The following is a 17,400-nucleotide window of genomic DNA, read 5'->3' as shown; positions in this document are numbered from 1 at the left end:
ATCTATATTATGATTAAATATAAAAACAGGAAGGTTTAATGGTTTCCCTGAAGAGAAAATACTTTGTTTTTTTTATGTGATTTTCATAGTCATATTCATGTTTTACACTTTTTATACTTTTAGTAAAGTTTATTTATGACTAGTTCTTCTGTATGGATAATTATTAAATCCATACACTTGTATGTGTGACACACAATAAAAATATAACCCATGATGTCTGTGTGTGTGCTTGAATAATAATAATCATAATATTTAAAAAAAACCTAATTATAGATTTGCATATAAGTGAGTGTGTGTATATATATATATATGGGTATATTTGTATTCAAGTGACTGAAATGAATGAAATATTGTGTATGTCAGAAAAGACACAGTTTAAAAAGAAGGAAGGCATGTACTGTGTATATGTGTGTGTGTGTGTGTGTGTGTGTGTGTGTGTGTGTGTTAGAATGTTTTTATGTATCCGTCTTTACCTGTCCAGTGCCAACCTGTCCACAGTAGACAACATTGGCTCCCATGCAGGTAAGCAGCTCTTGTGCAGCGTTGTATTCCTCCTCCACTCCGCCAACCATGAACGTCAGTTTGGCCATGCTGGCAGCCCCGACACCTAAACACACACACCACATGTTCAAAGAAAGGGGTGAGGTTAACTGAGGTGAACACTATACTCAATAGTACACAGATCTGACATACTAATTCCCAGTATCTGAAATAGCCCAACCCAGACCTGTAGGCATGCAAGACACAGCAACTTTATATAAGGTTGTATAGTGAATTAAATTTTACAAAGCTGTCAATAAGTGCAGAAGAATCATACTGTAATTGAACAGAAGTAGGTATGTCATAATAAAGTATATGGATTTGTCACAAAAAAGAACATAATATACGAGCCACTTGAATGTTTCAACACTACCAACTGTGTCTAAAAGGTCAGCTTGGTACTTTTCTGTGTGTGTATGTGTGTGTGAGACTCATAGTGGGACAGACGTGTTAAGTAGTGGTGCACCAGAGGGACAGAGGTATCTTTAAAAGCCGATTGTTGCCATCATCCACTGCAAAACTCTCGTGGGAGCCCTTGCCTTTTGTCCTGTCACCCCTACTCTCGCTGTCTCACACACTCACACAATTTCACACACACCAACAGCTGTGCCTGAGGCCAGGCCCCCTCATGGGGGTATCAGTGACAGGCGTGAGGGGTAATTAACTTTACACTTTATCATGTTCAATTAGATGTCCCTCCCCGTGCCTGATGGCTTAAGGAGCGTGCCATGTTGTAGGAGGCACCTCACCCCCTCCACAGGGTCCTTAATGCAGAAATAACCCCTTTTCAGAGTGGATTCTTCCCTGCAGGCCGGAGCCTCTTATGAAGTGGCTCTGTTCCTAAAATGCTTCAGTGATGAGCCCCAAACATTAACATAATGAATTGGTGGTCTACACATATACACAAACACACACCGGAGAAAAAAAAACAACAAAAAAAAACATATATGATCATTTGAAAAGTACTATAGTGGTCAAAAAGTTGTGGAGGTTCATCAGCTTTCAGGAACATGTACACAAAGACTTTCCCCATAGGAAGGAGAAAGACAAAGAGAAGTGGGTTGAGAGAGAAGAGAGAGTTGAAATCTCTCTGTAGGGTGTCGTCTAACTCTAATGAAAGGCCTCTTAATAGTGAAAGCCTAATAATGTCAGTGTTAACAATTAAAAGGGAATTACCAGGCACAAAACAGCTGAAAAGACATTATCAGACTTCACTGCATAGGAGAGGAGAGGAGAGGAGAGGAGAGTTACTGTATATTTCCATGACCCGTAAACATAAATGTACATCTTTTTCCCCTCCCCCTTCTTTAATTGGCTGTACTGTTGTCAAGTATATGATGATGCCACTACACTGTATATGTATGTTGTTTGTGTGTCAGTGATGAGCTGTCAGCAGGTCATTAGGTCCACATAATGAAGCCCAAAGCCCAACCTGCAGCAGCTGCCTATGGACCACAGCAAACACACGCTTAACATAAGGCCACCCCACACACCAATCATACACACATATGTTCCACAGACCAGACATGGTAGATTTTTTTCTCCTTTCTTGTAACTTTAAGTTTTCTTTTTTATCTAATTTATGTGTCTGACTTAATATGTTTTACTCTAGTTAAGTTCAATATAATAATAATAATAATAATGAAAAGTTTCTATTTAGTAGCAGAAAAGCCCAGAGATTGTTGAGACTGATTGTCTGTGTCACCAAGCAACTTTATTTATGGGTATAGGTATCATACATCCATGTAGTGTATAAAGTACAGTGCTGAAGTAGTGGTAGAACTTCTCTTGAAAATGGTATCATTATACATTTGAGAAAAAAAAAAAAGATTAAAGATTTTAATTACAGGTAGTTGTGAAAGTCCAGCCAATAGTATCAGTTCTCTTCGAATTTTTCCTATTTCATTCTCTTGTCTTCATGCTGCAGGCTGAGCCTTCTCTCTCTGTCTCTCACAAATACAAACACTTTTACACACACACACACACACACACACACACACACACACACACACACACACACACACACACACACACACACACACACACACACACACACAGAATGAGCAGTGTGACAATTGTGCTGGCTCATTAGTGGAGATCACTGTTTGCGGACGACTAAAGAGGAGATTATTGATAATACAGTCAACGTGCTGATCAATATATCTCACTAAGAAGAGAAGGAAGGAAATAAAGGAAGGAGGAGAGTGTGTGTGAGAGAGCGAGAGACAGGAGTAGAGAGAGATGTAGCTATGACGACAGAGAAGGAAAACATTTTTTCTCTCTCTGCCTTGCAGCATCCCTCCAAACTCTCCCTCCCTCAAATTAACTAATCACCCATAATAAGCTCTTATGATCTGTAGTGGATTTCTATAAGCAGTGACACCAGGATGATCGAAGATCCTTGGTGCTGGAAGAATAACACGTCATTAGCATGACAATGTGTATGTATGGGTGTGTGCGCGTGTGTGTGCGTTGGGGGCATGAGTGAGTCTGTTTATTGTGCATAGACAAAAGTGCATTTGTGTTTGCATGTGTGACGTATGACTCTATGATAATGTCTACACTTCTACCATGTGTGTGTGAGTGTGCATGAGGGAACGTCCCGTTCTTGGGCTGGTCCTGTCAGAGACGGATTAAAAAGGAATCCTAATGAGGCTTCCTGAGCACCGGGTCCACCGGCTCATCCATCCCAGCGGGAGTGACAGTCCTGGATCGTTAGCACTGCACAACTACACGACGCCCCCTGAGGGGTGGGGGCAAGGTTTACGTATGTGTTTGTGTGTGCCTATTTGGGGGATGTGGGGGCTGGGGTGCACCCATGATAGAAGATAAAGGGTAGAGAGATGGAGAGGAGAGAGGAGAAGAGGGATGAAGGTACTAAGAAAACATCCATGAGAGAAAAAGTTATGTGCACTGTGTAATGCCACACAAAATCAACTTAATTAATTTAGAATAATATAATTATGTGAGAGTGCTAAAAAAATAAAAATAATGCATACAGGGAAAGGGGAATAGACTGAGAATAAGGAAAAAAGTGCCACTTCAATGTCTAGCTGGCAATCCTTCCTTGAGAAATAATTCCCTTGGGAAACCGTCACGCCTTTCCTCGGTCACTTTCTCTCATCTCGCTCCAGGGGACAAGTTTTGGTTGGCTGAGTAGTGGGTGTCTACCTCCTCACCCCCAAAATCAGGCAACACAAATATTCTGTACCCATGCTGAAGCTGGCCAGACTATTAATGAGCTACTCTGTGGCTTTTACTTTCTAGACCGTAAGGGTGAGGAGGAGGAGGATGAAAATGGCTCCCACAGTATATTGTATGACGTACAGAGAGGCACTGCAAAGTGTGTAAATATCTGCCTGTCTGTGAGAGAGTGTGTGTGTGTGTATGCATATGTAGTAGTGTGTGGTCCATGCTTCTATTTATTTGCAGACACATACAGACAGCTCCTTCATCTGATCTCCTCTATTAAGAAGATTTAAATTAATAAGCAAGCAATCAAACACTATTAGGACAGATGCTTAACACCAGGCTTCTACAACAGGCATTAACCATCAGCATAAGAGGGTGAAACTGGTTGTGTGAAGGCAAAGGAAGATCAGAGCAACAAATCTGGTTTGGCCTGTTTGTAGTGAACACTAAATTCATTAGCACTTCTTTCATTACACACAAAAGAATCAACCAAAGCAATTCATGACAGCCTTATAACCATTTAAAATTGAGCTCTTTTTGAAGTGGCATTTGTACGTACGAAGTAAGTGGGAATGTCTGTGTACATGTGCATGTAGTATCTGTGTGTGTGTTCCTGTGTATGTGTGTGTCTACCAGGGACAGGTGCAGATCCCAGAGCCAGCCACCAATAAGACGTCAGTTGGAGCTTCTGAGGCCGTGTCTCAGAGTTACGAGCCGCATGTAAACCAGTAGGCACTTTTTATTGGCGGTGGGTTTAAATTGAACTACATTTGTGAATATGAGGCTACACAAACAACACACACAGTCACGGAGCCACATATACACAGAAGAAGGGATGTTCTTAGAGTTTGGTAATGAATGACGCAATTGACAATGTGCCACAACCCTGCTTTTTTCCCTATAGTATATGGAAAAACACTTGCAGCAAAACAACACCTATAATACCATTAGCGATGCCTCAAACACCTAATTTCCTCAAATGATAATGTAAGTGCTCTTACTGCAAAAACGCCGGGAGAGATTTAGGGATATGCCAGATTTCATGTCACACCTTCAAGTCCAAATGTAGTTGGTGTAAACAAACTCTGGCTTTGACAATATACTACCTTGTTTGCTCTAAGTTTTTAACTATATGCACATGTAATGTTAAAGTTTTGGCTCAGCTGCAGTCATCTATAATTCAGACTGAAAGAGCCTTCACACGTACTAGTGCTACAGCCTTGAGTCAATGGGAGTTGACTTCTTGCAGTGTAAGCCAGTGGGGGTAGGATGTTTACAGGCCAACAACGCAGTCTCATGTGGTCCGCCATTATAATTACACCCAAGGGCAGATCTTTTTCTCAAACAAATAAAAAAACCGAACAGGCCCTGTAAAAATTGTAACGGATATCGAGTAAATAAGTGAAACAGTAAGAGGGTATGCGTTAACCAAAATCACTCACACACATAAAAACACGCACATACACACACACAAAAAAATCAGCACTTTCAACTGTTTATCTGCCAACTTTGCTAATGCTCCTCTGTTATGTTAAAAACAGACTCTTTATCGGCTCCAGTTAACAAGCGCAGACCCATGAGAACCGAGTCCTGCACACAAACACTCCATGAGAACCTTGAGCAAGTAGGCGACCAGAGAAAGTTTGGGTTTTGGAAAAAATGAAGAAAGAGTCAACATAGTTTCTTGTATATAAATGTTACTGCAGCCTTAACGGTTTAGTTTGCAATGTCTGTTCCTTGACCACCAGACCAGCCCTCATCATCATCATCAAAGGCCTCATTATCATCATCATCATCATCATCATCATCATCAGTAACTGCCCTATTCCGTAGGGCAAAGGCTGGTCAATGATAGGTGACAGAGAATGAAGGGAGCAGGAGAGATCCACAATCAATCCTTTCCCTGGCCCAATGAGACTCATCTAGGATGGAGCAAGTTAATAATGATCCCCAATTAGGCTCTTAGCAGGTAGGGACACAGACGTACACAAACACACACACAATTACACACACTCACATGGTTGAGGTACAGAAACTGTCCTTCAAAAAGACAGAATGCTAATTCCCTTTTAGATAAGTGACATGCAGTGCGACGTTTGGGCTACTTTTGACGGACAGGGACTTTTTCTATGACTCACAGACCAGCTGACTATTTGTCTGCAAACACACACACGTGTACACACACACACAAACACACACACACACACACACACACACACACACACACACACACACACACACACACACAACAGATGACACGGACAGGGATGTAAGAGCCAGTCCCCAGCTGCTGTGGGTCCACCTCCATCTGGAGTATAGGCTACAGTCCCCCCATCACCACCATCCCTGGTCACTTACACCCTCCCACTGCCCCCCCGGCACACATTCTCCCTCTGTGTCACCAAAATCCGTCAGCAAAAGGCTTGTTATGCTAATCTAGTCTTTGGAGCACTGACACTCTGTAGTGCTGGTTAGCCATCAACATGACAGACTGCAACAGCACCACCCCCTGCCCATCCAACTTGATTCCTTAACCCAGTGTCAGAGAATCATCACTAACCTTTACTAAACTGCCCTAAGGCTCCCAGACTCATCCACTCAATTAATCCCATTCTCAGACTGGATTAAGTTGGTGCTCGCTGAGTGCTCTCCTGCTCCTTCCTCTGACCAGACGTACCATGTTCACAAAACATGTTAGATTCGTCTAAGGAGAAAGGCAAGTCCTAAGATGTGTCCAGAATTACTCCAAATCTGCTACCTAGCCATTTTTTTAAGTGTGCACTTTATGCACTGTAAAAAATGTCCATAATGCAATGAAAAAAGGTAGTATCCAAAACATGGATACTATTTTGTGCTAAAAATGTGTAAAAAACAGTGTAATACTTTGTACTTGACAGGTGTAGAAAGTTAAGTCAGGCGATGAACTGTCAAAGATGGTACAAAATTATGAGTGTTCAAAATCTCAATTTACTGTTTATTACGGAGTAAATGGTTCTAGGGCTTCAAAAAATACTAATTATCTTCATTATCGATTAATCGGGCAATTATTATGTCAATTAAATGATTCATCATTTGGTCTATAAAATGTCAGAAAATAATTTTTAAAATGCCCATTAAAATTTAATAAAAGCCAAAGTGACATCTTCACTTCCTTTCTGTCAACACAACAGTCCATAAGCCATAGATGCTCAGTTCATTATCACATAAGAAAAGATAATCCAGAATCTTCACAATTTAAAAGCTGCAACTTGGGAATTGGCATTTTTACTAAACAATAAAAATAAAAAAAACCTTTAAAATTAAATGCTCATCAAAATAATTTCTTGCTAATTTTCTGTCAATCAATTAAGTTATAGGTGGACTTATTTCAGCTGTAAACAACTGAGGATTCATTCAGTTGAAAACCGAAAATTAGTGAACAAGGGGCTAATTTCAGACACAAACCTGGTGAAAAAAAGCATAACATGGTTCATACTTTGTGATTTAAGTTTGTGCCAGAAGCAAACTGATTTTTTTAGGGACCAAAATGACAGGAGTACGGTGAATTCCACTGCTGCCACAGTAAATGAATTTCCCAAATCAAATGTCCCTTTAACAGTTCTTCCAAAAGGCACAGGTTTTCTGCTGGTGTGAACAAATCTTCGTGTTTCAAATCTGCTGCTCAATCAGCATGAAAATTTAGGATTCATCCAGAAAACTGAACAAATTCGTCCTCCTTAACACTGTCAAGAACAAAAAAGTTTGACAAAACAATCCCACAATGACTAGCTTTTTCCCAGAGCTTTCAATTGTATTGCACAGTCTTCATCAACAGATGGAGTTTGCTCAGTTTACATTGCGATGGTTCTGTTGATATGCAAGCTCAGTAGCTGGTTTGATCTAATTCATAGCACTTTTAGACTTCTTGTCTTTGTTTGCTTCAAAGTTGAACATGAAAGTTGATTCTTGTCCTGGGAAACATTTGCTGATGGAGACCATTTCATATAGTTGAAAGCTCTGGAAAAATGTGGACCTTGAGTTGGGACAATTTGCCGACTGGTAAACTAAAACAACTAGTAACAATGATTTGAGTTTATCTCAGTTCTGACTGTATGTTAGAATCAGAGTGTAAGCTAAAGTGAGAGTTTATCTTTGTGGAAGAAGCTCCAGGTCCTGTAGGCCTGGAGAGAGAAATAAAGCCTAGATCAGTCAGCCGAAGAGTGGATTGGCAGTGTTGATTGACGAACCCACTGGTGCCAGCCTTGGCTCAAACAAGTTCCTGCAGGCTGGAGGATGACGTTCAAACTGTCAGCAAATGACACACTGCAACACTCAGGCTTCAGTTGATGTGGTATGGATATGATTAGAGTGGTGTTGAGACTTAGCCTAAATAGGTAGTTAGCTGAGGATTATAAGGCCTCGCAAACGAGCAACATTAGCCCGAGTGCAGCAATGCTCCTTCTTGCTTTCATTTGCCCCAATAGCTGACTTTCCCAGCGCTGGGAAAAACACAATGAAAGGTTTTTTAGGGCCTTTTTAAAGCCATAGTCCGTTAGCAATGTGGCAGCCCACCATGGGCACACAGACACAAACACAGTTATTCTGGGTAATTACTGCTAACGACCCCATTGCTCGTTAGCCAGACCTCCTATTTTTGCCATTGCTTTGCCAACACCCTGGGCCTGTGACATCAGAGCTTGTTTTGTTGTGGGTCAACTTTGCATGCGGACGCTTTTAATGACACCAGACAGTGGTAGAAGTATGTGTGTGTGCGAGCATATGTTAGCATGCCTGAAGAGCCAATGTCTAAGTTAATATAACTGTGTCTATTCAGAAAAGTGTTTGCATGAAGATTACAACCCTGTGTGAATATATGTGTGTATACCAGGACACAGCTGGATCATGCAGGGCTAAAGCCAAGACAATGGTCAAGAAAGAAAGCCAGTGGGATGCCCATGAGAAGAAAGTGAAAGTTTTTTTGATTGCTCTTTTTAAAAAAGGGTTAAGACTCTGCAATTCTGATCTCACGGTTGACTGCCAAACCTCTAGTGACGCACACAACATACAAATACACATTTCCGCGTAAAATACGCCACCTCACACACACACACACACACACACATACACACACAAACACACACACAAACACAAACACACACACACACACACACACACAAGAAAGGATTCATTTTATATCAAAAGACAAATCTAAATTAAAAATAAAAATAAATGCAGAAACCACAAAAAGAACAGGCTGCATTTGCAAAAGTTGAAGAGCACAGGAGATTGGAGCAAGTCTGCGCTGTGTGCCTTGTTATCCTCAATGAACAAAATTATTATTTTTTTGACTGTCTTTCTTTAAGTCAGTTCAATCAAATATGTCCAAAAGATAAAATAAATTATATTAATAAAATGTAATATAGATATAATTATATATTACTGTGTGTCTCTGTGGTCCATTGAAGACAAATTTGCATTTTTTTAAAACTAGAATTTAAGATTTAGGTATTTCCATTTTACATTTATGTTTTATTGTGTTTAATTTTTACAGTTTTAACATGAGATCTATAAAAAAATACTACTGGTCATAGAGCCAAGGTGATGTCATCCATACTTCTCCCTCTTGCACACACGCGTGCGCACACACACACAAACCTTATGAGTATGACAGGGCCCTATTTGGGTAGGGTGCCATCTCCTGGTTGGAACACAGATGTGGAAAGTGGGATGGGGGGGCATTTCCTGGAATACTTTTTCATGACTTGTGCCCGCAGGTTTACCCTGGGTCACACCATCACCACCAACTTTCATTCCTAGCTCAGAGTGGGGCTGAACATTTCAGTGCCTGCATTTAAGGGCTGCAACTAAGCTTATCAACCAATCAATCACTTCTTTTTTAGATGAATGGATTTATTGTTTTGTCTATAAAGTGGCAGGAGACGGTGAAAGATGCAAGTTCCCAAAGCATCTTTAAATTCCTTGTTTTGTCTGAGCAACAGTCCAAACCTCAAAGATTTCCCATTTACAATAATATAAAATAGAGAGAAAGAGAATTCTTTCAATTCGGAGACGGGTGCTAGTAAATGTTTGGTATCTATGCATCATGAATTACTTAAATTTATTATCAGAATTAAAACTGTGACTCTAAATTGCTTTTAATTAATATTCTGCTAAGAATTTTCTACTATTGCGTACTAAACTAGCTGTATTCACTTATGGATAAGACTTATGGATGTCTAGAGGTGACACTGGGTGGGTGGGCGGGTATATGCAGCAAGTGTGCATGTGTGCGTGTGTGTACGTGTGCGTGTGTGCATGTGTGCATGTGTGTGACAGAGAGAGAAGAGGGTCTGCAGAGCTGCAGAGGCAGCAGGTAAATCATTGGTCATCTCACGCTAGTAAAAGAGGCTTAGTTAAGAGACAGGAGAGGAAGAACCTTCACAGAGGACTGCACACACAAACTGTGCACTGTCTATAGTATGTAAACAGTGTGTGCGTTAAGGGAGAGTAACAGGCTTAAGGCTCTGATCTCACTGACTGCAGTCAGTCTGTTCTGTTGACGCCAGCTGGTAAACATGGCCGTGTGGGCTAAGTCTATGTTTGTATGGGAGAGGGAGGGAGCTACAGTCTGTATTGTCCATGGATGAAAAAAGATTTGCAATAAAAAAGCAAATAGACTATGATCAGAGTTAGCAGTCTGATATGCAGGAGTATCAGGATGTAGAATATCTTAACTGCACACCTGAATAAAAAGAATTGTGCGTGTGTGTGCGTGAAAAAGATTAGGAAGGAGAGAGAGATGGACAGTTTTACTGCAGTGTGTCTCCTTGATCTCTTATCTCCCTCCTCTCTTCTCCTGCACTCCATGTGAGGGCAGTTTCTCTCCTCTTTATGACTCTTTATCTGACATGAAAGGCACTAACATGGGATACCCGCCATTACGGCTCCATCAACATGAAAAGCCTCTGACACGGGATTCTCCACTGCGGCTCAGCCCATTAAGGGCGACTGGTGATCCTGTGCTCTGTCAAGGAGCCGTCACAAGCAGACAGCACCAACATAATGAGGACTTAAAACCTTAACCTTGCGTTTAAGACCCCTGGTCAAAAGCAGAAATAAAAATCTCCGGAGGGCACCTACTGGCTGGCCCGCTCAGTAATTACAATTCATGTTCTAGCGCTAACCCAAGAGGTCCCATAGTTTAGATATACAAAAGAGTGTAAGACGGTTCAGAAGCAAGGTCATAGGCCTAACACCATGATTGGTATTCTCAAATGCACAAACTAGCAGTCTAACTCTGCTTTTGACACTGTCTCCTTCTTCTCTCATTCCCTTTGAATAACCTGATGGGTTGTAATGCTCTTTGACAGAGAAATAAATCCCGCCAAACCATTTACAAAATTGCGATATCCTCCCTTCAGACACAGCTTGCATAAGCAACACCATCTTCCATTTTTGTTGAGTCAGGCACTATGTCAAGTAGCCAATTAACATTTGCCATTTTCAAAGCAAAAGAGCTAAGAGTTTAACACAGGATCAAATATGCAGAGATTATCTTCATTTGTGTAAGACAGCAAACAAAAAGATTCACTTGTTTACTAATTATTTAGGTGAGACATTACCTCCTGACACTGGAGCATCCATGAACACGGCACCCATCTTCTCTGCAGCGACTGCCATCTCTTTTGAGACTGCAGGGTCAATGGTGGAGGAGTCAATCAACAGCGTTCCCTTCTTCACCTTTCTGAAGAAAGCAAAACAAAAGGCATCAACACTTCATGTACAGTACATACAAGACATTTTGTCCAGCCAAGCATTTTTTTGTACATTAAACACCTTGCAATTGTGCCTTTTTTCCTCAGAGTAAGGGTGGGGTTGCATAAATGTCACATGTGTCACAAACAGAGAGACAGTAAATTCTGCTTACTTGAGGATGCCATTTGGGCCTGTGTAGACCTCTATGACGTTGGGACTTGACGGCAGCATTGTGATAATGCGGTCGGCTTTCTCTGCCACCTCTGCTGGTGAGTCCACTACCTGAATATTGGAGTCATCATTGCACGATATCATCAACACAAAGTAAAAAACCTTGATGAACAATCTGCAGGTTTTATAGCTTGTAATTGTAGCAACCTGTTGGCTCAGAAGCAAATAGTTTGATCACTGAGCAACTGTTCTAAGAATTACAGTGAGTTTCAAAAAACAAGGATGCACAGTATGTGTAGCCATTAGCTTGCAAATACTTGTCAAAGGAGTGTATTCTTAGTTGATTTGGACAGCTAAATAAGAGTTTAAATGTGCACATATAATGTGTTACTGCATTACCTGAGCACCTAGGTCCTGCAGCTCCTTGCAGGACTCAGGGAAGACATCAGTGGCAATAACAGGATAACCATTTTTTAACAAGTTTTTGGCCATGGGACTGCCCATATTTCCTAGACCAATAAACCCCACTGGTGTTTTTGAGGCCATCGATCGCGTGGACACTGAGGGAGGAAAACAAAAACATCGTGAAAATAATAGTGAGACATTTTGTTTAGCTCAAAACCAGAACAACACAAAGGAATTTCAAACTCAACACCTTGACCTTCAGAGATGCCATGGAAAAGTTTAATGCTTTGTGCTGTGATACACACAAGTTACCTATAATAACATCATGTTGTTGTAGCAGTTATAGTTTGATTCTGCATGCCTTATAAAGCCATTTACAACTGTAGTTGCTTGGGTCGCCTTGGCTAATGACTATCAGTTTAAATGGCAGTGAATAGAAACTGTAAATATGCTCTAATCTGAACTAATATGCTGGAAATGCTCTATTTAGAATTAATAACAACGGAGCAAATCTTTCTCCTGTAACTTACAACAAGCTTTTGGACAGTCTGGCCAAGCTATTAAACACGGCCAAGGTCCAGCCAGGTTAAGAGATACTAAACAGAGAGGAAACTCTGGCAGTTGGTCAACCAGACAACAGGATTAGGCCTCGATAGAGAAGGCCTAACAGAAAGCCTTACCTTAAATTCAGCCAACCCTTCAACATACAGTATACTGAAGACACCACAATCCTGTTATTTCTATGATGATAAGAATTTAACACTGGCCTCAAGAGAATACAACATTCTCTAATGCTGGCCTAAAATGACCAAAACAAATATACATAGTAATTGACACACCTGCATTTAGTAAGATGAGTATTTACAATTGTGCAATTATATAATCTATTAAATAGAAACAACAACAACTGAACAGATGTTTACTCCCTGCAGACAGGTAGCCTTAGCACTCTATCTTGCACAGCACTGCAGTCCATGTTTTGTCATTGCACCCATTTTTCCTAAACTGAGTTAGGGAGAGCATTATATCATTCTTACAAAATATAAACATATCTTCCAAGAACTACATCATGTCTGATGTAGTAATAAAAAGGGGCTTTGACAATCAGGTCATGCCATACCAACTCAGCTAGAACCTCCCAGTTCATGTGATGGATTTTTGTTGTAAAAATTAATGTAAAAACTTCTTATAAAATTCACTGGACCTTGCAAAATCCCATAAACTCCAAATAGTTTTCTAGTTATAATTTTTTGAAATTTGGCTAAATGTTATCATTTTTGCAATTCTTTGTATGCGTATTCTAAGCTCCACCAATCGCTTATTTTTCATTGGACTGGGTTGAAATTTGTACTGAACATCCAAGAAACACTAAGGATAATTTACAGCATGTATTAATGTAAATAGTTGTTGCCCAATGTTTTACAGTAATCAAATTAATACAAATATTTGTTTTTTTTTACCTGAATGAAGAATCTACTAGTTGATGATGTCAGAAATTAGTTCAAAGAAGTTTGAAATTGTGAAATAATATATGTGTATTGAGCTAAGGAACCAAGATTAATATTTTGTCCAGACTCATGGAACAAGTTACCATAATCTAGTATGCAACAAACCAAACCAGTACAAACTGTAACTTGCACATTTCGTGAAACCAATGAAAAAGAAGCTCAATAGGTATGACACAGAGACAGAAAACCTTTAAGTCAAGATATTACAAAAATATCTACCTATGAAATGAAAGCACTGAATGTAATGTTACAGCTAGCGAAAAGTACGAAAAAATTAGCTATTTTCCAAAAATCATTAAACAACGAAGGAATAATATAACATATTAAACTTTTTTCCCATAAAAAAAATTTCAGATAAATTAAAATAATCATTGTTGGGAAAATATACACTCAGAAATTATTTTAAAAAGTGTGTTTTTCAGCTGAAAACCTGTATGTAGCAAGATCTGTCGCACTCAATTTTTATGCAGAAGCACATAACTTCTAGATGTGATACATCTATATTTTTACTACACATAATGAAAATTTGGTTGCAAGAAAGTGAAAACTAGTGGAGATATTAATTTTTGAAAATTAAAGATTCTTTGTTTGGGTTAAACATTAGTTATTTATATTAATTTGATTACTGTAAAACATTCAGAAACAACTATTTACATGAAAACACGTTTCAAATTATTCTTAGGGTATCTTGGATGTTTAGTACAAATTTCAACCCAATAAGCAATTGTTGAAGCTTACAAAGAACCTCAGAAATTATTAAATTTAGCTCCGAGGACCAAATGTCAAAAATTCATAATTTCACACATATTTGGAGTAGAGCAATAGGTTTTAGTAAGGTCCCATGAATTTAATAGAAGATTTTACTGGATATTTTTGTAGAAATTCCATGACATGAACAAGGTTCTAAATGACATTAACCTCAGTATAGATTCTGGTAAAGTCTCTGTCCTTGTGTTATTTTACTTACTGCTTACTCAACTTCCTCAAGACAGGGACTATTTTGTATCAATTGGTAGCTGTATATCACAGCATTTACAAACAATGTGTGGAGTTCCACAAGAGTTCCACTGTTAGTTAATCGTTACATGCTCCCATTATCTGAAATTATGCACAATTTTAAGGTTTCTTAATCACGCGTATGCAGATGACACACAAATATACATAGCTGTGTCAGCAAACAAGTACAGTTTAACAGACTCCCTGGGACAGTGCATTAAAGAAATTAGTAGCTGAATGTTCCAAAATATTCTGCAGATAAATGAGGACAAAAATTAAGTCATCGTTTTTGAAGAAATGAAGAAAGTCTCAAAGTCTGTGCTCAGCGTTACCATCTGTCCCCAAAGTGTAAAAATATAGATTCAACTTCAAAATCTATTGCATGTCCATAAATCACTGAACGATTTGAGTCCTATATATAGATCAGATCTCCTGACCCTGCAGAACTCTTAGGTCGGCTGGTTCTGGATTTATGGTTGTTCAGAGAGTCAAAACTAAACATGATGAAGTTGCCTTTAGCTTCTATGCTGCTCAAATGTGGAACAAATTGCTGCAGGCGCTCAGACTTGAGATGGTGCTGACTACTTTAAATCCACACTAAAGACCTACCTGTTTGCCATTGCTTTTAATTAATTGTACTTTTGATTTTGTAATTTATATGGTTGATCTACAGGTTTTATATACGTGTACAATTGATTTCAGACAAACCTGCAATTTATATTATTGTCCTTATGATTTGATCTGCCTCTACAAATTGATCAATTTTTATTTTCAAAATGTAATTGCGTGTATGTTTTTATTGTTTCTATTCGTTGTATGTTTGCCTGTGTGGTTATACTTGTTGATTTTTTGTGCTTTGTACTTCTGCCTGTGTACTCTGTGAAGTTCTTTGGGCTGGCTCTGGGTATGAAATGTGCTATATAAATAGATTTGCTTTACCTTGACTTAGTATGGGATCATTGTTCCTGCAGTTAAAACTTATGACATATTTCTGTTGTCTAAAATATAGTATTTCTCTGATCCTGAGCTTATTTTCTAGCCTTTTCTTTGCATGACCCAAATATATAAAGTTAATTATTATTTCCATTACCAATTAATATGTTTATTATTTGTTTCCTATTAATTGTTTAATTTCCCATAATTTCTACGTAAAGTTAAATTTTTCTCGACAAACCGTCTAAAACTATTCTAAAATGTATTCAGTTTACAATGATATAAAACAGATTTGAAAAAAAAATCTCATACTTGACAAGTTGAAACCAGGAAATGTTTTGCACTGAATAAATAAATGATTTATTAGTTTTCTGTGGATTAATTAATCTGCAATCCATTTCAGCACTATTTTTTTCCATTTTAGCATGTAATAGAAGCATAACTAATCACTGCCACAGATTAACAGACTTTAATAATAACTTTAAAACTTTAACTTACTAACTTGCTGACATAATTAGCATCTGCGGGTAGAGACTTTATTTTGTAACCATACTAGACCTACACCAATAACAGCAACAGTTGTAAAGTGTAAGATTAATATGTTCACACAAGCATGTCAACCAGTTTGAAGCAACTGATGGAATAACTTAATAGTCGACTTTGAAACTGGCTGTAGAGGACTGGGGTAATAACATGTCTGCCGAGCAAAGGCGCTATCGGAGGAAAGGGGGGAAGTACTGTATTGGGGTCCCAAGCTGTGGAGACTTTAAAGGAAGGTCCTTTAGAGAAAATAGAAAATATAATATAAAGGGTTCATAACAGAGTTATGAACATCACTAATTCAACACCAGAGGGTTACATGCAGGGAAGCTGGGGCCGTTGTAAGTATATCATGCCAGTGGTCTCTGAATTTCAAGTAGCATCATTCAAATCAATATTCACTGTTCCTGATTCAGAAACATAGTTGTGTCTTGCACTTTGGGATTGGAAGAGAGGAGTGGATTGAGTAGACTTTGTGATAGTGTTGCAGTCCAAGGCTAAACCATGGCTTTATAGAGTGTGTAGTGCAAACTACAGTATTGTGACTGGCATCACATCAAGCAGAGTAATATAATATCAAATCCTATACAGATATAACGTATAGTTATACAGAGGTATATAAAGATATAATGTCAGTTGAAATTAGCTGTTGCTGGCCATTGCTTCACATTTCATCACGTTCTTGTCCGTTACGCACGTTGTCCTAACACACTGCATGACTGAGCACCACACAGCATATTGGCCAACTCAGGGACACTGTGTCCAAACTGAAACACTTAACTAACATGGACAGTAAGTATTTATACTTTCTCCAGAGGGCTAGCAAGCTAGCTAACAGGCTGGAGCAGAAAATGTTTCCTTTGCATTCCCCCCTGAACACACACTCGTGAAACGAAATAAAGACGGCACGGGGAAAAAGACAACATAAGGGAATACGTTACCGTAGACAAGGTCGACATGCTTATTCCACCTTAAAAATAAATTTCGTGACCCTCTAAACAATGCAGCCATGCTTTTTTTCCCCTTGACCTCGGCGTACAGTGACAGCTGTCAAGCCAGGAAAGCCAAACCGAACCGTCGATGATTGCCTGTGATTTTCGCCAATCGCAGCTCTCGGTGAGTTTCAACAGCCAATGGGAATAAAGCAAAGGCGGGATATCCTGTGCTATAACTTGTTAATGCCCATTATCCGCTACTGTCACTACAGTATTCACTCTATATCACCGTGCAAACGCAAAATCAATAGAATTAATTATTGCAAAGTTAACTTTACGATGTATTTTTTGCTTTGCAATGTTGGAAAGTGCAGATAACTTCTAAACTACAAATACTTATATACTTGTGGATTTGTTTTAAATCACGGGAGGGGGGTAATCCAGAA

The 17,400-nt window shown here is 39.1% G+C and overlaps 1 protein-coding gene across 4 annotated transcripts in view; it reads right to left on the bottom strand.

Moving 5' to 3' along the window:
- hibadha (3-hydroxyisobutyrate dehydrogenase a) overlaps positions 1 to 17,400 on the bottom strand; it is a 30,001-nt gene that overhangs the window by 9,459 nt on the left and 3,142 nt on the right. For 3 of the 4 annotated variants that reach the window (XM_040121252.1, XM_040121253.1, XM_040121250.1), the window contains 4 exons: positions 12,037 to 12,197; positions 11,639 to 11,748; positions 11,334 to 11,455; positions 474 to 607 (listed from right to left, as the gene is read on the bottom strand). In XM_040121252.1, coding sequence (XP_039977186.1) covers positions 474 to 607; positions 11,334 to 11,455; positions 11,639 to 11,748; positions 12,037 to 12,197 — 527 coding nt within the window. Of the gene's footprint in view, positions 1 to 473; positions 608 to 11,333; positions 11,456 to 11,638; positions 11,749 to 12,036; positions 12,198 to 16,960; positions 17,104 to 17,400 lie in introns of those variants that run through there. The other variant, XM_040121251.1, reaches the window with a different exon arrangement.

The sequence above is a fragment of the Xiphias gladius genome, chromosome 24 (genome assembly GCF_016859285.1).
Source record: "Xiphias gladius isolate SHS-SW01 ecotype Sanya breed wild chromosome 24, ASM1685928v1, whole genome shotgun sequence".
Classification (NCBI taxonomy): Eukaryota; Metazoa; Chordata; class Actinopteri; order Istiophoriformes; family Xiphiidae; genus Xiphias; species Xiphias gladius.
The sequence above is the reverse complement of the archived record's forward strand: the minus strand, read 5'-3'. Positions and strand labels throughout refer to the sequence as shown.